The 22,216-nt window shown below is 35.9% G+C and overlaps 1 protein-coding gene across 10 annotated transcripts in view; it reads left to right on the top strand.

Annotated features, from left to right (window-relative positions):
* STAU2 (staufen double-stranded RNA binding protein 2) overlaps window positions 1–22,216 on the top strand; it is a 304,412-nt gene that overhangs the window by 134,972 nt on the left and 147,224 nt on the right. For all 10 annotated transcript variants that reach the window (XM_019925182.3, XM_033843221.2, XM_033843223.2 and 7 more), the window contains one exon: window positions 6,286–6,346. In XM_019925182.3, the coding sequence (XP_019780741.1) occupies window positions 6,286–6,346 (61 nt within the window). The remainder of the gene's footprint in view (window positions 1–6,285; window positions 6,347–22,216) is intronic.

Genomic DNA, 22,216 nt, shown 5'->3' with positions numbered 1-22,216 from the left:
CTTAGTGGTCTCTGAACACATTGGATCTGGGATTTGTTGTCATTCAGTTATTTTGTCAAATACTCAGGTATCATCTTTTAAAATATTTCTTCTTCCTTGTCTTCTCTCTCCCTGGGAGTTTCCAGTTACACATTTGTTAGCCCATTGGTGTTGTCTTAATAGATCCAGAATCTTCTGTTCCTTTTTATTTTTCACTCCTTGTTTTTTTTCCTGTTTCTCAGTTTGAGGAATTTCTATTGATTTATCTACAATATTACTGATTATTCTCCAGCTATGTTCATCTATTAATAATGACATCAATATTAATTTTCTTCTGTGATATTTATCTCCCTAGGATTTCCATCTGCTTTTGTTCTGCTATAATTTCTGTTTTTCTCCTGAAATTCTCCAAATGTTCATGCATGTTGTTTGCCTTTTACATTAGATCTTTTAAGCTATTAATCATAGGTATTGTAAAATTTATTTCCTAGAGTTCTAGCATCTGGGTCATCTCTGGGTCCTGTTTTGTTGACTTCTCCCTCTTTTGACAGAGGGTTATTTCTTTTTGCAGTTTTGGATGTCTCATAATGTTTGAATGAATGTTGGACATTGTGTATTGAGAAACATTAGAGGCTGAGTTAAATAGCATTTATGTTGAGAAATAGGCAAATCTCTTCTTCTGTCAGACTGTTACTATGGAAGGTGGCATCAATCTAGTCAGTAGTTGGGCTTGTTTTGGGTTTTGTTGTTGCCACAGTCTGTTAACTTCAAGTTCGTTTAGCAGTGGTTTGCTGTTATCTGTGTTTTGTTTGGGGTAAGGTTTGGGGAGGGTTTTTCCTCAATGTTTCTGCTCCATCCTCAGGTTGCAGCAGTCCTTTCTTTGCTCTGCGATGAGGTGAGGGATATCTCTATGCTTTGTAGTCAACTGCTTCTACTAATTATTTGATCATAGGATTGTGTTGGGTAAGGGAGCATAATTCTTTTTTTTTTAACATCTTTATTGGAGTATAAGTGCTTTACAATGGTGTGTTAGTTTCTGCTTTATAACAAAGTGAATCAGCTCTACATGTACATATATCCCCATATCTCTTCCCTCTTGCATCTCCCTCCCTCCCACCGTCCCTTATCCCACCCCTCTAGGTGGTCACAAAGCACCGAGCTGATCTCCCTGTGCTACGTGGCTGCTTCCCAATATCTATCAGTTTTACATTTGGTAGTGTATGTATGTCCATGCCACTCTCACTTTGTCCCAGCTTACCCTTCCCCTCCCCATGTCGTCAAGTCCATTCTGTAGTAGGTCTGCCTCTTTATTCCTGTCCTGCCCCTAGGTTCTTCGTGACCTTTTTTTCTTTTAGATTCCATATATATGTGTTAGCATACAGTATATTTCTGAGTTACTTCACTATGTATGACAGACTCTAGGTCCATCCACCTCACTACAAATAACTCAATTTCGTTTCTTTTTATGACTGAGTAATATTCCATTGTATATATGTGCCACATCTTCTTTATCCATTCATCTGTCGACGGACACTTAGGTTGCTTCCAAACCCTCAGAGTGGGAGAGAATATTTGCCAATGAAGCAACTGACAAAGGATTAATCTCCAGAATTTACAAGCAGCTCATGCAGCTCAATATCAAAAAAACAAACAACCCAATCCAAAAATGGGCAGAAGACCTAATTAGACATTTCTCCAAGGAAGATATACAGATTGCCAACAAACACATGAAAAAATGCTCAACATCGTTAATCATTAGAGAAATGCAAATCAAAACTACAATGAGATAGCACCTCACACCGGTCAGAATGGCCATCATCAAAAAATCTATAAACAAAAAATGCTGGAGGGGGTGTGGAGAAAAGGGAACCCTCTTGCACTGTTGGTGAGAATGTAAATTGATACAACCACTATGGAGAACAGTATGGAGGTTCCTTAAAAAACTAAAAATAGAACTACCTTCCGACCCAGCAGTCCCACTAGTGGGCATATACCCTGAGAAAACCATAATTCAAAAAGAGTCATGTACCACAGTGTTCATTGCAGCTCTATTTACAATAGCCAGGGAGCATAGTTCTTGATTTTCTTGTCCAACCTCATTCTCAGACAGACTCTATGGGCCTGGGGCTCAGAGGTGGGTTTTTCCTACTACTTCTACCTCCTTCCCCATGGTAGCCAAACTTTACTTTGGATCTGTAGGTTGTGTTGGGTGCAGTAGAGTTTTCCAGCCCCTTTCCCAGCATTTTCAGACATCTGCTTTATATTGGCGCAGGGTCTTTCTCTCAAGAGGGTTTTCTACCCTCCCTTTTTTTTTTTTCTGGGAGTAGATAGCTTTTGCCTTCTACTCTTTACCCGGAAGCAATGAGTCTTTGCCTGAGCTTTCGGGTTAATAAAATTTCCTACCTCTACCCCAGAGGCAGATAGGATTTGTTTCTCTCCTTTCTTAGTGGCTTGAGCTTTTGTCTTTGTATGAGAGAAGACTAGAGGAGTGTGCAAAGTTCTTTGCTTTTCTCTCTGTGACAGACATTCACCTGCTTCATACCTGTCCCACCAAGTGAGGCTCTCTCCGGTTTCCTGATGTACTTCCAGTTGTCCTGAGTTCCCAGAGGAAGCCCGTGGAAAAGCACTTCTCTCTGGAGTTCCTAGTTTTTCTAAACTGTTGTGCTAACCCACATGCAGTCTTTCAGAATTTACTAACGTTTCATCTGCCTTCTTCTTACCGGCATTTTTGGTATTCATCTCTTCCTTCCTTGCTCTGCCAATGTTGAAATATTTTGTGAGCCCAGCCTCTCCTCAGAGGGGTTTGTCACTCTCTAGAATTCATGTCATTTGTTTGCTTTACAATCTCAGATCTCTGATGGGTTCAAGGAAAGTTAGGACTTTTTACATTGTCTGGCTCTTTCTCATTGTTACATTTCTACATTCTAAGGAAGAGTGGAACACTCTCTCTACCTTTAAAAAAATATACTGATCTTGTAACTTGATTTTTTTTTTTTCACTTACATGTCGTGGTTTCACTTATAACTTGGAATTTGTTCTACATCAAGACATAACTGGCATGTGCTTTATTCTTTTTAATATTTGTTTATTATATATTGGTCAGAGTAATATACGTAGTACTCATATATGTATAAGAAGTCGAGATTTATTCAAGATTAATGGTATAAAGACTCAAGTTTTATAATAAAAAACCATGCTGTCCTGCACTGCAACTGACCATTTCTGTTTCCCTTTTTCCAAAGGCAACCACTCACTACCGTTTTAGTTGTTCTGTTATTTTCTACCGTCAGTAGCTTATACTGAGATTTCTTGGTGTTTTTTTTGTTTGTTTTTCTTCTTAGGTTATTATCTGAGTTCCTGCTATGGAAAATGAAGATTTAGTTCTCTTATTCATACTCCACATGTATACTTTTTTATGTCTGTCTAATTTAACCCCAAACTCTCTGCCAAGTAAACACATCGTGTACTTTTTTAGTTTCTAGGTTTTTCTTTCTTGGAGCTCTTTATCCTCCTCTTCTACTTTGGACTGTTTGTTTGATGGATCTGCTAAAGACCCACTATTTTGGTTCTTTTCTTCACCATTTCACTGAAAATTGCTTTTGCCTCTCTCCCTTGTTGAGTTGCCTGTTTTCTGGACAGTTTCCCTTTTTCTTCAGGTATTTCCTTGTGTTGATGGAGTACATGCTCTAGTAGCTTCCTGATAGAGGATACATGGGGAGTAAATTTTTTTGAGATCTTATAGGTCTGATACATCTTAATGTTTCCCACACAGCTGATAGTTTTTCTGAGACATAATTCTAAATTAGAAATACTTTTTTCACAGAGTTTTGAAGGCATTGCACCAATGTTTTCTACCTCTCAGCATTCCTGTTGAAACTCCAAAGCCTTCTGATTCTTCAGCCTGTTATGAAACCTTTATGTTTCGTCTCCCTCTTGATGCTTTTCTAACTTCTTTTCTCAGGAGTTTGGAAAATTCATGGGTGATTGACTTGATTTGTATATTCTTTTATAAATTGTGTTAGGTGTTTGGGTTTCAGTCCAGAAATTCATATACTTTAAAAGTGGGAGACTTCTTATATTTTTTCTTTGATAATTTCTTTCCTTCCATTTTTGCTAATGTTTCTTTCTAGGTTACCTGTTAGTCTAATGGATGATCTTCTGATTCTTTCTTTATTTTCTATCTCTCTCTCTTTTTCTTTATGTTCTGTTTTCTAGGAGGTTTCTTCACTTTTGTCTTCCAGTCGTTCTTTGAAGTATTTTGCTTCAGCTATCGTATTTTTTATTTCCCAGAGCTCTTTCTCATTCTCGGAATATTCCTCTTTATAACCTCCTGTTCTTGTTTAATGCGTGTAGTATTTCTCTCTTTCTTTCTCTCTGAGAACGTTTTTTTTAATCTTTTTTTTTTTTTTTTGAAGTTTTACTCTGTTCCCTGTGTTGTCCTCACCATCCTTGTGGGTCGTAGGCTGGGTGTTGTCTTCTGAGGCCCAGTGAGGAAGGGAGCTGGGGAACCTTATCTTCCAGAATGTAAGGATGTAGCTTTGGACTCCATCTCCTTATTTGCAGTGTGGCGTATAGATCCATCCCATCTCAGCTGTACCTGGTGTCCAGAGCCTCTCTGTTTTAGGCCTTTCTGAAGAGGAAACCTTTTAGGAAATCTGTCTCCTTGGGGTCAGAGAGGTAACCTGGAAGTCTCATAGCATTTTGAAAGAGCTCCAAACAGTCTTTCTGTTTTCAGGCTCTTCCAGGATTCATCTTTAGAAGTACCAGGTGTGCTTCTGATTCCCGAGGCTTTCTGGGGTCCTGGAGCACAAACTGATTTACTCTTTGTGAGCTCTTTGCTGGCTTCTTGCTCTGCAGGTGAGGTTTCAGCCAGCTCACATCTGCTAAGTTAGTTGCAGCTAATCTGCTTTCCAGGTTACCAACTTTGACTTACCTCTTCTGCTGTTGCTTCCTTTCATATTCTGTGGAGGGTAGGGGCAGAGGGCAAGAGAGAGAGTTTATGGCTTATTGGATTATCAATTTAGAGTTGTTTGGGGAGAGAGAAAAGATTACTCTTTGTGGTCACTGTGTCATGTTTAAGCAGAAACCTTACAAAAGCAGTTTCATGAGAGTGTTGGGGTAGAAATCAGAGAGCAGCAGGCTTGGGAGTCAGTTGAAGGTGAAACATTAGGCTTAGGGAATGAAATCTAATACTTAAGTAACTTTGGTTATTAGTAGAAGGAGAGAAAGGGAGAAATGAAGTGCTAAATGTATTATTACCAACTTCGACTGAGCACTCAGGTGCCTGAGGATCTGTATTCTTCTAACCAGCCAGCTCTTTCTTTCCCTGAAGTGACTTATTCCTTGCAGTGTACACTTTCCTCAGATTTGTAACCCCCTCCGTCAGCTCTCCTCTCATTCTGTGATCCTGTTTTGTGCTTCACAGAGAACTTGTGAGTGGGAGTCTCCTCAGGCCTTCCCGTCCACGTGTATCTGCATTTACACACGTTTTCTCCTCCGTCCTTTCACAGTTGTACACTATTTGCTGGAAACGTAGTTTGTGTTTATATATGGATTTAATTTATCCCTTTGATCTTTGACATCTGAGAACATAAATACTGCTTATAATAGGAAATAGGCCTTTTCCCCTCCTGGAGTACTTAATAACACCAGCTCCACAAAAAGAGAATGTAACCAGTTAAAGTCACTTATAATGTGATTAAAATACTTACTACTTCAAAATATCTGAGCTCAGAATGTATTTTACACTAGACATTGACCAAATCATCTGGGAAAAGCCAGGATATTCCAGATTTCACTTAAAGTTAGGGTTTAGTTTTCAGTTTTTTTGCCCATGTCATTAGCAATATTCAGTGACCCTTGTCAGGACTTTTCCAGTACAGGCATAGTAATATTTCTATTGTTAATTTGACTTCAGAAGTGATAAAGAAGCCCTTTTAGTCACTTTAGCACTTGTGATGATTATTGTCTACTGTTAGAAAAAGAATTATTTACTTCTTCACCACCTTGGTAGAGCCCATGTTGTATAAATATAATACATATACTAAATATGGGGCTTTATTGATGACTGAAATTATAAATTTAAATAAACAGATAAAAGCAGGAGACATAAGAAACAGATTCGAATGTAGAAAAGGGATAGATGGTACCGTTCATGTTGGTTATTCTTGTGTCCATGGTTCTGGGGTCAGAGGTGGAGAGAACGAGCAGAATAACCTTTGCCCTTGCTTAATTGATTAGTCAACTTTTTTCTTTTTGAATTTGAGTCTCTTTCCCCGGACTTAAACAATTGGTTTAATTTTTCAGACAGGGGAAAACAAAGGATGGAGTGGTCCAAAGGCTGGGTTTCCTGAACCAACAAATAACAGTAAGTTTCTATTTTTATATTAACTACACTTGGTGTTCATCAGTGGTTCAGTGACTTGTCCCTCATTGGGTATTTACTGGGTCTGTTTGGACCTGAGATGAGACGTTAAGTGTTATGGGGGATGCATGGAAGTTGTGGTGTTTGCTTTCCTGGAACTGACAGAAGACACAGGTACTCATATCTTTAACATGGTTCAGTCATTGCAGACGGAGTACTATTTTATCCATAAAGCAGTGATGTTCTTTTTTTATAAGTTGTTTTTGTTGTGACATTATTACAATAGAAAAGAATCAAGAAAGAAAAACAATTATCTATCAGCCCATTATAACCCAACATCAACTCTTTTCACAGTTCTACGTTTTAGGTACACACACACACACACACACACACACACACACACACTTTTACATAATTATAATATAGACGAAAGTTTGTACTGGGTTTCATTTAACATTGTAATACCCACATTTTTCAGGTTGTGCTGAGTCTTTAGAATTTTTGATATTTTATTAAAGTCACTAATTGAAATATCAGAAATGTAAGAATAAAATTGCTTACAATTTTATTCCAAATATAGTATATCAGACATTTAAAAATCCACTTCAGGTTATTTCTTTTTTCAGAGGTACATGATCAAGCTGTTATGCATTGGAAGCATAGATATTTTGCTTGATTTCCTCCCCACCTTTCCCAAAAAGCATCTGTTGTCACTGAAGTGACTATTTTACTGTTAATCAGTAAAACAGCACAGCCAGCCAGTGAAGACCTCATCGAAGTGAAGGCCCGAGTGAAGTCAGATCTCTCTCATTTCTAACCCTAGTTCTCTTCTTCATAACCTTCAGAAGCTGAATTAGCTTAAATATGTAAATCATCGTAATGAAGAGTATTCTTTCATGTTAGCAGCTCATCTCTTAATGTATAATGAAATTTGTAACAAACTCTTATCAAAGCATGCTTATGAGAATTGAATTCTTGGATCACCAAAACTAGCCTCTTGGAAAGACTATTTCAGTGAGGTAATAGTATTCATGAGTTACTTTCTGGGAATAATTTAAATAATGTAATATGACTCTGGGCCTTTTGTCTCTGTATGTAAGGATGATGAATGTGATAGGCTTAGCACATTGCCCAAAGAAAAAATGGAATCAGTTCAGGATTCTCAGAGAGTTTGTTTTTAATTCCTTTGATGTTTGAATATATACGATGATAATTACTTGGTCAAGGAATGTAAGAAACATTCAGTTGATCTCAGTTTTATGTAAAGTACTTAGCACAGTATCTCTTTCTTAGTAAGCACATAATGAATGTTAATTTCCTTCCATGCCTTCTCTCGTTTTTTTAATAAAAATTCTATAATTCTGTGTAAGCTCGCCAAAAATTCCACTCTTATACTCTTTATCTGTCAGAGTTATTGCATGTACATGTGAACCAAAGAATATGTATGGTTTATATTTGAATAGTTACTTTTGGCATTAGATATTTTTTCAAAGAACATAAACATTATGTATTTGAATATGGAAGTCAGATAGTTGTTAACTTGATAGTTTTAACATGAAAGCACATTGTAGCTAGCCTGCAAACTCCCATCATTAAACAGTGATATTTTGACCCTCATCTTTATGTCTGTTGATTTTTTTCATAATTTGCTAAGGGATTTGGAACTCCTTTGCAAGTAGGGGAAGAAATATCACAGAGAGGCCAGTGAGTTTCAGTGATGAGAAATGTATAAGAATGCATAAAAGATTTGCTTTAAACATAATGTTAGAAGTGATAAAGCGATTTGAAGCCCCCTCAAAATTTAACCAAACTGTTAACACTCTAGGACTTCCTCTGGTCTACAGTAGAGTAGCTCAAACTGAGAATTTGAAAGAAGGATGATCACCCCTTCCCAGTGTGAGGAGGTGAGAAAGCTGATACAAGGTTCTTCTGTGAGTGGCCTGCAGGTTACCACAAACAATGAGGGCAGCCCAGCTCTGAAATTTAACTGTTTCTCTTCCCCAGAGCTAGTTCTCTCTAGTGGAGCCCCCAGGTCCTCTGGAGCCAGCTCGTAGCTACTTAAATACAACGTTAGGAAAAAGTTGGTTGCTATGATGACTCCATTACCTAAAAAATAATTTGAATTCATATATTATGATAATGTTTAGGTTAAATTCTCTTCTACTTAATCAATTCTTAAGTTTGAAATTCTGCCCTAGGTGGTTCCTGTCCTGTGGACAATACCTGTGTTAGTGTTTTGCAGGCAGGGGACAGAGCAGGGGTCTCAGTATGGCACATGTGGGAAGACAGGAATTTGAGAGACTGCCAGAGCTGCCTGCCTCACTGCCATATTGTCTGACCTTGAGCAACTCAGTTTACATCTTATTTTTCAATGTGCTCTGTTAAGAGTTACACATAATCAATTTATAGTATTGAGTATCTTTAATTTTCTAGCATTTGTAAAATGATTAATCATTCTTGAATAACATATGAAAAGGTAACATTACTTTGTAGAAAACAGAATGTCATCATAAAGTGACTCTCTTCATTTTTTTTTTTTTGATTAAACTTTACGTTACTTCACAAGTTGTAGTTAAAAAGAACAAATTTTTAGCCAACAATTATTTGGATAAATATTATGAAATTAACTTGGAACCACAGTGTACAAAAATTAAAAGAAGAGGACTTCCCTGCTGGCACAGTGGATAAGAATCTGCCTGCCAGTGCAGGGGACACGGGTTCGATCCCTGGTCTGGGAAGATCCCACATGCCGCAGAGCAACTAAGCCCGTGTGCCACAACTACTGAGCCTGTGCTCTAGAGCCCACGAGCTACAACTGCTGAGACCGCGTGCCACAACTGCTGAGTCCGTGTGCTGCAACTACTGAAGCCCACGTGCCTAGAGCCCGTGCTCTGCAACAAGAGAAGACACCGCGATGCGTAGCCCATGCACTGCAACGAAGAGTAGCCCCCGCTCACCACAACTAGAGAAAGCCCGCATGCAGCAATGAAGACCCAACGCAGCCGAAAATAAAAAAAATTTAAATCTTCAAAAAAAAATTAAAAGAAGAGAATACAGAATTGGAAAGGGGGAAGAAGGCAATTTCAACCTGGCACGGCTAGCACCTAACTGTAAGTAGACAAAAAAAGTTAATGTTCATGTGCACTTAATTTTTGAAGTGGAAGATATTTTTTTAAAAACATTACAGTCATAAGAAACTGCTAACAGTTACAACAAAAAAATAGTTTAAATGGTTTTGCAAGTGATTGTGATTTCAGAGCCTGGCTCCTGGCTTGATGGCCTGCAGATTTAAAACATGGACCTAATTTTTGCATGCTTCACAAGCCTTTCTTCATTGCACTGAATTGCAGAATGTAGACTCTTCTCAGTGTATTTTCACCCTGTGAATCACTGTCATAGTCGTGTTGAAGTGCAAGAACACATAACTCTGTAATGTGAGGTTTGTGTTAAATTTAGCGTGGGGCAATTTTATACTTGGCACACACATAAGAAGCTAGATTTTTACAGATGAATGACTAACAAGTTTTTTAAAAGATCATGCATTTTAAAGACTTACGGCTCATGGAAAACTTTGTAAAATTTTTAGATACAGTTCAGTTGATAAAATCTTTTTTTTTTTTGTATTCACATTCCATGTTTCTTATTAACACAGGGTTTTACTTAAAAGCAGGTTCATTGTTTCTTAAAGGTAAACTCTGGCTTAATTCGAAATTGGACTAAGCTCAAAAGCATTCACTGGTATGTGCCGAATCCACCCACTAAAAGATTGTTCGGAGGCATTTTTCACATAAATATTTTTCTGTTAACCTTTTAAAAAGTTTTATTTAGCCCCTGTGAAATACGCTGGCTCTTCTAAGGTTCATTAGAGATGACCCAAGACAAATACTTTTGGGATGGGAAGGAATTCTTAATAACCTTTTCAGTATTGAAGTTGACTTATCAAAATTTTTGTCACTTTTATGTTATATCCATGTATTATTAAACTCTGTACATCCTGAAACCAGGAGGATAAACCATCCTGGTGACATGACATTAGAGAGATTGCATGCTTGTATCCCCTATGCTGTGTGCTGTATTTAGAACCTCTACATTTTGGAGGGGGGCAGGTGGGTGAAGTCTGTACTTTTAAGAGAATAGATGAATAGATCCTTTAAGTGTTTTGGGAGAATTCCCTGAACAGTTCCCTTTTGGGGCTCCCATAACAGAAGCCACTTTGTAATGACAGTTAAATTAGTTGGAGCCAATAGGATTTAAATACAGAGCCAAATGATTCAACTTAATTATTTATTTAGACATATAAATACTATGTTGGAAATCTAAGAGTGTAGCTGACTTGTAGCAGTCTATTTTATTTTTTCTTCTTCCAGTTTCATTGAGATATAATTGACATATAGCACTGTATAAGTTTAAGATGTACAGGCATAATGATTTGACTTACATCATGAAATGATTATCACAATAATTTTAGTGAACATCTATCACCTCATACAAAATTAAAGAAGTAGAAAAAAATATTTTTCCTTATGATGAGAAATCCTAATATTTGCTCTCTCGTCAACTTTCATCTGTAACATCCAGCAGTGTTATTTCTGTGTATCATATTGCACATTACATGCCTAGTACTTATAACTGGAAGTTTGTACCTTTGTTGACTGCCTTCACCCAGTTCCCCCTTCCTTACCTCCCACCTCTAGTAGCCACATATCTGATCTCTTTTTCTATGAGTTTCTTTGTTTGTTTCTGAAGTATAATTGACCTACAACACTGTGTTAGTTCCTGTTACACAACATAGTCATTAAATATTTCTATAAATTTCAAAATGAGCACCACAGTAAGTCTAGTTATGACTTCACCATACAGAGATATTACATAGTTATTGATTATATTCCCCACACTGTACATTTCATACCCATGACACATTTATTTTGCAACTGGAAGTCTGTACCATCCTAATCTCCCTCATTTATTTCTTTCCTCCCCCAACCCCCTCTAGCAACTACCTGTTGGTTCTCTGTATCTATAACTCTTTTGTTATGTTTGTTCATTTGTTTTGTTTTTAACTTCCACATGTAAGTGAAGTCATATAGTATTTGTCGTTCTCTGTCTGGTTTGTTTCACTTAGCATAATACCCTCTAGGTTCGTCCGTGTTGTTGAAAATGGGAAGATTTCATTGTTTTTTAGGGCTGAGTAATATTCCATTGTATGTATCAAGTCAATCTGCGGATTCAGTGAAATTCAGTACAATGAAGAAAGCCCGGGAAGCATGCAAAAATTAGGTCCACGTTTTAGATCTGCAGGCAGTCAAGTCAGGAACCAGGCTCTGCAATCACAGTCACTTGCAAAACCACCTAAACTGTTTTTTAGTTGTAACTGTTAGCAGTTTCTTATGACTGTAATATTTTAAAAAATATCTTCCACTTCAAAAATTAAATGCACATATACTTTAACTTTTTTTGTCTACTTACAGTTAGGTGCTAGCTGTGCCAGGTTAAATTGTCTTCAGGGTACAAAATTCTGTTGCTTTTCTGTACACTAACAATGAACTGTCACAAAAAGAAATTGAAAAAACAATCCCATTTACAGTTGCATCAAAGAAAATAAAATACCTAGGAATAAATCTAACCAAGGAGGTAAAAGACCTGTACTTGGAAAACTGTTAAGACATTGGTGAACATACGTTTTTTTCTAATTAGTGTTTTCATTTTCTTCAGATAAATACCGAGGAGTGGAATTGCTGCATCATAGTTCTGTTTTTAATTTTTTGAGGAATCTCCGTACTGTTTTCCATAGCGACTGTACCAATTTATATTCCCACCAGCAGTGCATAATAGTTCTCTTTTCTCCACATCCTTGCCAACACTTGTTATTTGTTGTCTTTTTTAAAAATGGAAGTATAGTTGATGTACAGTATTATATAAGTTTCAGGTGTACAGGTGATTCACAATTTTTAAAGGTTATATTCCATTTATAGTTATTATAAAATATTGGCTGTATTCTATGTTGTACAGTATATCCTTGTAGCTTATTTATTTATTATACATAGTAGTTTTTACCTCTCAATCCCCTACCCTTATCTTGCCTCTCCCCATTGGTAAGCACTAGTTTATTCTCTACATCTGTGAGTCTGTTTCTTTTTGCTGTATTCACTAGTTTGTTTTATTTTTATAGATTTCACATGTAAGTGATATCGTACAGTATTTGTGTTTCTCTTTCTGACTCATTTCACTTAGCACAATACCCTCCACGTCCATCCACATTGTTGCAGATGGCAAAATTTTATGTTTTTTTATAGCTGAGTAGTGTTCCTTTGTACATATATACCACATCTTCTTTATCCATTCATCTATTAATGGACACTTAGATTACTTCCGTATCTTGACAGTTATAAACAGTGCTGCTGTGAACATTAGGGTGCATGTATCTTTTCAAATCAGTGTTTTCAGTTTTTTCACATAAATCCCCAGGAGTGAAATTCCTGGATCATATGGTAGCTCTATTTTTAGTTTTTTTGAGAAACCTCCATACTGTTTTCCATAGTGGCTACAACAATTTACATTCCCACCATCAGTGCAGGAGGGTTCCCTTTTCTCCACACCCTCAGCAACATTTGTTATTTGTGGTCTTTTTGATGATAGTCATTCTGACAGGTGTGAGGTGATATCTCATTTTGTTTTTAATTTGCATTTTTCTGATGATTAGCAATGCTGAGCATCTTTTCATGTGGCTATTGGCCATCTGTATGTCTTCTTTGGAAAAATATCTTCAGGTCTTCTGCCCATTTTTTAATGGAGTTCATTTTTTGATGTTGAGTTGTATGAGCTGTTTATATACTTTGGATATTAACCCCTTATCGGTCATATCATTTTCAAATATTTTCTCCCATTCCATAGCTTGTATTTTCATTTTGTCAATGGTTTCCTTCACTGCACAAAAGCTTTTAAGTTTAATCAGATCCCATTTGTTTATTTTTGCTTTTATTTCCTTTGCTTTAGGAGACAGATCCAAAAATATGTTGCTACAATTTATGTCAAAGAGTATTCCACCTACGTTTTCTTCTAGGATTTTTATGGTTTCCATTCTTAGATTTAGGTCTTTAGTTCATTTGAGTTTATTTTTGTATATGGTGTTAGAGAATGTTCTGATTTCATTCTTTTACATGTAGGTGTCCAGTTTTCCTGGCACCACTTATTGAAGAGACTCTCTTTTCTCCATTGTATATTCTTGCCTCCTTTGTCATAGATTAATTGACCAGAAGTATGTGGGTTTATTTCTGGGCTGTCTATTCTGTTCCATTGGTCTTTGTTTCTGCTTTTGTGCTAGTACCACCATACTGTTTTGATTACTGTAGCTTTGTAATATAGTTTTAAATTAGGGCACATGTTCTTTGTTCTTCTTTGTCAAGGTTGTTTTAGCTATTCAGGGTCTTTTGTGTTTCCATACAGATTTTAGAATTATTTTTTCTAGTTCTGTGAAAAATGCCATGGACACTTGGATAGGGATTTCACTGGATCTGTAGATTGCCTTGGGTAGTATGGTCATTTTAACAATATTAATTCTTCCAGTCCATGAACATGTATATCTTTGCATCTGTGTTGTCTTCAGTTTCTTTCATCAGTGTCTTACAGTTTTCTGAGTATGGTATTTTACCTTCTTAGTTTAGATTTATTCCATTGGTATTTCAATAGGGGAATGAGAGACAGTGTTAAGCTTGCTTTTGTTTTAGGCATACCAGTTGAGTTTGTAGTTAAGGGCCCATTCATTTAAGGAAAAATAATCTGAAACTAGAAGGAAAGTCTTTAATCAGATTTTTAAAAATATTTATTTATTTAGGTTGCGTCGGGGCTTAGTTGCAGGCACACAGGCTCTTCATTGTGGCACTCGGGCTTCTCTCTAGTTGTGGCGCGCGGGCTCCAGAGTGTGTGGGCTCTGTAGTTTGCAGCATGCAGACTCTCTAGTTGATGTGCACAAGCTCAGTAGTTGTGGCGCACGGGCTTAGTTACCCCGTGGCATGTGGGATCTTAGTTCCCTGACCAGGGATTGAATCTGTGTCCCCTGCATTGCAAGGCGGATTCTTTGCCACTGGACCACCAGGGAAGTCCCTGTAATCAGATTAACACAGTGTGTATCTTTGTGAAATATTCTCAGGAAAGATTGAATGAATTAAAAATTTTTCATGATTTAAAAAACTTGTTTGAATTACATTTTTACATACAAAAAGATTTCAGATACATGTTTTGTTAAAAAATGAAACCATATGAACCATTTTAGGATACATTTATTGATTGCAGTATGAGAGTGTTTTTAAGCATAAGAGCAAAGGATGAAATCGTAACTTAAAAAGAGATGGGTTTAGATACATAAAAACTAAAAATGAATTCAGGGAACAGCATAAGAAAATAAAAAGGTAAATGACAAACAGAAAGCATAACTTGCAGCATATGTAAGCACCAGGTTAAATATACCCAAAGGACACCTACAGGTTAAGTAACTTCCCAATAGAAAAATGGCTGAAGGACTTAGGGAGTCATTTAAAAAAAAACAGAAATTAAGTAATGAAAACTGTTCAGCAATCAGGAAAGTCCAGATTAGAAATAAATGTTATATAATTTCACATCTATATAATTGACAAGAATTTAAAAATGATGATTCTAGCCACTGAAGAAACAGATACTCACTTACTGCTGAGAAGATTGTGAATTAGCACTGCCTTTCTGAAGAAACAAGAATGCAAAGCTTAGGCCCAATTTTTTCTAAAGCTTAACTAAAAGGTATGGAAAAATATAAGAGAATGTCTTTTCCATAATAAACATACACAGGTTTATAATCAGAAAAAAATTGAAGTATATTTAAAACACTGACAGATACAACAAACTTTGGCCTGAATTGCACAATCTGGCTGAATTTAAACAAATGGTATATATTAAACAGCTATGGAGGTAGTTACTGAATACCTAAGTCTACTTGGGGAGACTTTTATGACTTTTTTTAAGAGGAGAAAATGAGTAGTTTTCTAAAGTTTGAATGAAATTTCAGCTTCTGAAATTTGTTTTGGAAATCTGAAATATGTGCTCCTTATTCTCAGAGCCCTGCGAGGATCAAAGGTGTTTAAAACTAGTATTCTTATAACCAAAACAGAGCAGAGCAGTGACACACAGAGGAAAGTCTCCCAGAGACTGAAAGCTGAAGTATTAAGAGCTACTAAATTATTTTCTGTGTTATCAAAGAAATTCTACAATAAACATAGGATAAAATAAGGGTAATTCTTGTAAGTACTCATTCATCAGCTTGTCTAGAAAGATGGAGGTTTATAACTCCCATATAATATATTATAATTTACCAAGAAATGTTAAACATGTATTATTTTTAAAGAAAAAATATAGGTAATACTTGATACATAATGAATTTAACACATACAAGTTATGAAGCATGATGATAAAATGAGCACTTACGAATCCACTGCTGCATTTGAGGACCAGAACATTACCAATGTTGTTACCTTCACCACTTTCTTGTCCCTTGGCCTACCTTGCTTCTCCCCACCTGAGGTAATCACTCTCTGGATTTTATATATAGTCATACAGTTTTATCACCCTTTATTTCATACAGTTTTATCAAATAAGTATGAGTCCTTAACAGTATTTGTTTCGTTTTGCTTTTTTAACTTTAGAAACAATGACATTATACTGTGTACTTTCTGGAATATTTTCTCCCATTTCAAATTATAACTTAAGATTAATTTATTTTGTTAACATATAGTTATTTCATCCACCGTGTGCATATTCTATAATTGATTTATCTATTCTCCTATTAATCCACTTGGGATATTTTCAGGATTTTGTTATTATAAACAATATTACTGTGAACATTTTCGAGCATGTTTCCTGGTATACATATGTAAGAGTTTCTGGGAACATACCTGGGAGTGGAATCTATGAATTAGAGGGTATGTGTACATTCAGATTTACAGGAAATACTGTCTGCTTTGTAGTGGAAGAGTGGAGAGCCCTTCAAAATATCTAGTAGAAGTAGAAACATTTAAAATCACTTTTGTACCTCTGAATTCATTTTAATGATGAGTTTAATTGGACTTCAGTTCAAATTCCACTATATTGTTAATCTTATTTTACTCTTCTATTTTTACTTAGTCTTTTGAGTGGATAAAAATTTTAAATGCAGAAAAGGTGAGAAATCTCCCTGTGCTTTTGTCCCCATTAGCAGTTTCCACCCTGTCTCCCAAACAAGTAATTTTTGATTAGTTTCTTTAATATTACTCTAGAATCTTTTTACACATATAGAAACAAATTCAAATATGTATTATTTTATCCTCTAGCATTGTAGACACACTGTTCTATAATTTTCTTTTCACTCAACAATATGTCCTGAAGATCCTTCCATATTGATAATGTGTAGGACTTTATTATTTAACTAGTTTTGAACTGACGGGCATTTGAGTTGTTTACTGTCTTTTTATATTATAAATAATACTGCTGCATAAAGCTCATACATACATCCTTTTAAATGTGTGCTAGTGTATTTGTTGGATAAATTCTTACAAGTGGAAATACTAAGTCAAAGAATATGTGCACTTATAATTTTGATAAATGATGCCAGATTATGCTCAATAGAGATTTCCCAGCTTACATTCCTACTAGCAGTTTATGGGATTTCCTGTTTCCCCACAGCTTCAGTAACAGGGTGCTCTCAAACTTCTGGACATTTGCCAATCTGATAGCTAAACTATGGTATTCTGTGTAGTTTTATTTTGCATTTTTCCTTTTGTGAGTGGGATTGAGTATATTTTTTGTACATTTATGGGTCATTTCTATACTTTATTTTACTTCTACACTATTTATGTCAATGATATAGTTATATCTGTTGCTCATTTTAAAATTAGATTGTTGGTCTTTTTTTTTTCCTTACTTGAAAAGAGCGTGTGTGTGTGTGTGTGTCTGTGTGTGTGTGTGTGCCTTTATAATACGACTTGCTAATTTTTTCTTGTTCTCTTTGTTTACGGTGGAATTTTCTTTTTTTTAATATTTTTCATTTTTTTAACATCTTTATTGGAGTATAATTGCTTTACAGTGGGGTGTTAGTTTCTGCTTTATAACAAAGTGAATCAGCTATACATACACATATATCCCCATATCTCCTCCCTCTTGCATCTCCCTCCCACCCTCCCTGTCCCACTGGAATTTTCTTTTAAAGTTTGGTTTTCTTTTTAATGTATTTGAATGGCCTTTCTTTTATAATCTTTTATAGTATTTGTAATCTTAACATAGTTAATAATGCCTTCCCCGTTCTGAGATTATATAAAATCCTTTTAAGTTACTTTCTGGAACTTTTATAGTTTTATTTTTTGTCCTTAAATCTTTGATCCCTCTGGGATTTATACTGAAAGTTGGATCCAACTTTAATCCCCATTGCACTGAGACTTGACTGTTATACTAAGATTCTGTATGCATTTGGTATTATTCTGGACCTTCTATTCTCTTCTGTTCATTTGACTATTTATGCAGCAGTTTTAATCATTGAGTATTTTGTTTTAACATGAGTAAACTTAAACTTTGTTTAAAACAAATGTGAAAGAAGTTATGCTTGGTCTATGATCTTTCTGCACATACTACATGCATTATAAGTAATTGAGAAGATAAAAATCTCCTTGACATGAGAAATGAGAGGAGCAAGGGTAGTCAAAGCACCAATTAAAAGCACTAAAAGAAGCAGCAGGGAACTGCTGCTGGTTGAAGGCAGTTAGGTTTAGAAATGCAGTGGCGACAGTCTCCCTAAAACGTCTGTGTGTGATCAGTGTAGCATTCATTCATTCATTCAGAAAGTATTTATAGACTGCATTGTACTACTTTTTGTTTTATTGGTGATTTCAACGAAGTTTTTAAAAGTTGAAATTGCTTCTTGAAAAGCTAGTCAATCTGTAATATAAACGTGGTTAACTACTCCCCTTCCCCCCATTAGAAAAGGAGGGGGAACTTTTAAAAAATGAAAAGTGTAATTTGAAAAAAAATCTATTGTTTTTTATTTAAAAATAAAACCGTATAGTGCAGTACCTGAAATTGTCAGTGTTTAATATTTGGACAAACGAAAAAAAAGTGTTTTCACTTTTTTCCCACTGTATTAATGGTCTTAGATATCATCTAGACTTGTGGTTCTCAGCTTGGTGTTGCTGCACTTGATATAATAATAGGTGTCATTATTGGTATTACAACAACCTAATGGAAATAATGCATTCATTCTTAGAAGATTGCTTTGCTTTGGGTTAGAGCAATGAATGTCTGAATTCATATCTCAGACAGTTCTGAATCTCAGATTGGCACTGTTTGGTAGAAGGAACAGGAAGATGATTTATTACTAAAGAAATGCAGTCTGTCTGAAAGGTAGATCCTTGAAACATGGTATGCATAGAACAAAAAGAAGACAAAAGTCCTAAGTGTGAAAAGGTTGGAGAACATCCAATCTCTTATTTTACAAATAGGAAAATTGAGGCTCAGGTGATTTTATAACTTGCCTGAGGACACTCAGTTAGAGGTAGTGAAAACTTGAACTTGTGTCTTCTGATTCTGAGGTCTGCATTTGTCACTAGACAACATATTTATTTCTATATCTATCACTTGCTGATAATTAAGGAAATTTTGAATAATGTTTTCTTAAAGAAATTCCACTAAAATTAAGTATGCATTTTCTTGAAAGAATGTTTCATATATCAGGTACCAGAATCTTTAAAAAAAAAACATTTAGGATGTTTCATAACGTGGAAAATGTCCAAACTATTGTTTCAGATACCAGTTTGATATTTGGGTGGATCATGTAAAAACACTAAAGTGGCTGAGGAAGCATGTTCACTGTTTGTTTTAACAGTGGAACAGCCATCTGCTTTACATGACTTTTCTTAAGACTTAAAAAATTTACGAATAGTCCGTTTTTAAAAACACTCTCAGGCTTTTGGGGTGATGTTATTCAAGTGTATTGTTTTATTCCAAGCTTTCTGGTTTGTGTTAAGATGATTCATAGACTTTTAGAGCTGAAAGAGATTTTCAGGTTCTAGTCTAATTCATTTTACAGTTGAAGGAAACAAGGTAAAGAGACAATCTGCAACTTGAACTCTGATAGCTAAGGCTTCAGTGGAGCACACTTACCACTGAACTGTGTCATCTTTTCTTTGTTACATTTTGTGCTAATACACATTTTTTTTTTGCTACTCTAAAAAAAATTTTAGTTTTTAAGAGCAGTTCTAGGTTTACAACAAAATTGAGAGGGAGATTCAGAGATTTCTCATATAAACCCTGTCCCCATATATGCATAACCTTTCACATTATCAACATAACTCACTAGGTGGTACTTTTTTTTTTTTTTTTTTTTTTTTTAACAAAGGATGAACCTACATTGATATATCATGATCACTCGAAGTCCATAGTGAACCTTAGGTACATTTTATAGGTTTGGGCAAATGTGTAATGATATATATCCATCATTACAATATCGTACAGAATATTTTCACTGCCCTAAAAATCTTTGGTACTTTGTCTTTTTCTCTCTCCCTACCTCCCTTCACCCCCTGACAACCACTGTTTTTCTTATTGTCTCCAGAGTTTCGCCTTTTCCAGGATCTCATGTAGTTGGAATCACAGATCTGTAACCTTCTAAGACTGGCTTCTTGCACATGGTGATAAGCATTTAATGTTCCTCTATGTCTTTTCATGATTGATAACTCATTTCTTTTTAGCTCTGAGTAATATTTCATTGTCTGGGTGTATCACAGTTTATTCACCTACTAAGGGACATCTTGGTTGCTTCTACGTTTTGGCAATTATGAATAAGGCTGTTACAGACATCTGTATGCAGATTTTTACATGGACATAAGTTTTTAACTTCTTTGAATAGATACCAGGAAACATGATTGCTGGTAAGAGTATGTTTACTTTTGTAAGAAACCACCAACCTACCTACCAGAGTGGTTGTACCATTGTGCATTCCTATTGACAAAGAGTTGGAGTTGCTTTAACTCCTGACCAACATTTGGTGGTGATGTCAATGTTTCAGATTTTGGCCATTCTAATAGGTGTGTAGTGATATCTGGTGTTTTGGTTTGTTTGTTTGTTTTTTTGCGGTACGTGGGCCTCTCACTGCTGTGGCCTCTCCCGTTGCGGAGCACAGGCTCCGGATGCGCAGGCCCAAGCGGCCATGGCTCACGGGCCCAGCCACTCTGTGGCATGTGGGATCCTCCCGGACCGGGGCATGAACCCATGTCCCCTGCATCGGCAGGCGGACTCTCAACCACTGCACCACCAGGGAAGCCCCTATTAAATGTATCTTTTGCACATATTTTCTCCCAGTCTGTGACTTCTAATTCTCTTGATAATATCTTTTATAGAGCAGAAGTTTTTAATTTTAATGAAGTCCAGCTTATCAATTATTTTTTCATGGATCTTGTCTTTGGTGTTATATCTGAAAAGGCATTACCATACCCAAGGTCATCTAGATTTTGTCCTATGTTATCTTCTAGGAGTTTTATAGTTTTGCATTTTACATATATTACTATGAGTTTTGTGAAGGATGTAAGGTCGGTGTCTAGATTAATTTTTTTACATGTGGATGTCCAGTTTTTCCAGCATCATTTGTTGAAGAGACTGTTTTTGCTCCATTGTATTGCCTTTGCTCCTTTGTCAAAGATCAATTGACTGTGTTTATGGGGGTCCATTTCTGGGCTCTCTCTTCTGTTCCACTGATCTGTTTGTCTATTCTTTCACCCGTACCACATTATCTTGATTACTGTAGCTTTGTAGTAAGTCTTGAAGTCGGGTAGCATCAGTCCTCCATATTTGTTGTTCACCTTCAGTACAGGCTTGGCTATTACAGGATTTTTGCCTCTCTGTATAAACTTTAGAATCAGTTTGTTGATATCCATAAAATAACTTGCTGGGATTTTGATTGGGATTGCATTGAATCTATAGATCAATTTAGGAGGAACTGACATCTTGACAATATTGAGTCTTTTTATCCATGAACATGGAATACCTCTTCATTTATTTAGCTTTTCTTGATTTTGTTCATCAGAGTTTTATAATTTTCTTCATACAGATCTGTACATATTTTGTTACATTTATACCTAAGTATCACATTTTTGGGAGGTGCTAATATAAATGGTATTGTGTTTTTAATTTGAAATTACACTTGTTCATTGTTGATATATAAGATATTTACTATCCATAATTTTATTTTATTTTTTTGAATTTTATTTTTTTATATAGCATGTTCTTATTAGCTATCTATTTTATACATATTAGTGTATGTCAATCCCAATCTCCCAATTCATCCCACCACCGTCACTCCCCCACCCCTGACTTTCCCCACTTGGTGTCCATGTATTTGTTCTCTACATCTGTGTCTCTATTTCTGCCGTGCAAACCAGTTCATCTGTTCCATTTTCTCTTAATAGTTTTTAAGTGTATAGTACGATAGCGTTAACTGTAAGCACAATGTTGTACAGCAGATCTCTAGAACTTTTTCATCTTGCATGACTGAAATGCTGTACTCATTGAATAGCAGCTCTCCATTTCCCCTGTGTCGTTCTGCTTCCGGTTTCTGTGAGTGTGACTACTTGATGTACCTCATCTATGTGAAATCAAGTAGTTTTGTCGTCTCTGACTGGCTTATATCACTTAGCATCAGCTCCTCAAGGTTCATTCGTGCCGTTGCATGTGATGGGATTTCATTCTTTTTTATGACTGAATAATATTCTATGATGTTTATAAACCACACTTTCTTTATCCATTCAACCACTGATAGGCATTTAGATTATTTCCACTTCCCGACTGTTGTGAATAATGCTGCAGTGAACACTAGAGTGCAAATATCTCTTT

Source organism: Tursiops truncatus, chromosome 17, assembly GCF_011762595.2.
Source record: "Tursiops truncatus isolate mTurTru1 chromosome 17, mTurTru1.mat.Y, whole genome shotgun sequence".
NCBI lineage: Eukaryota > Metazoa > Chordata > Mammalia > Artiodactyla > Delphinidae > Tursiops > Tursiops truncatus.
The sequence above is the reverse complement of the archived record's forward strand: the minus strand, read 5'-3'. Positions and strand labels throughout refer to the sequence as shown.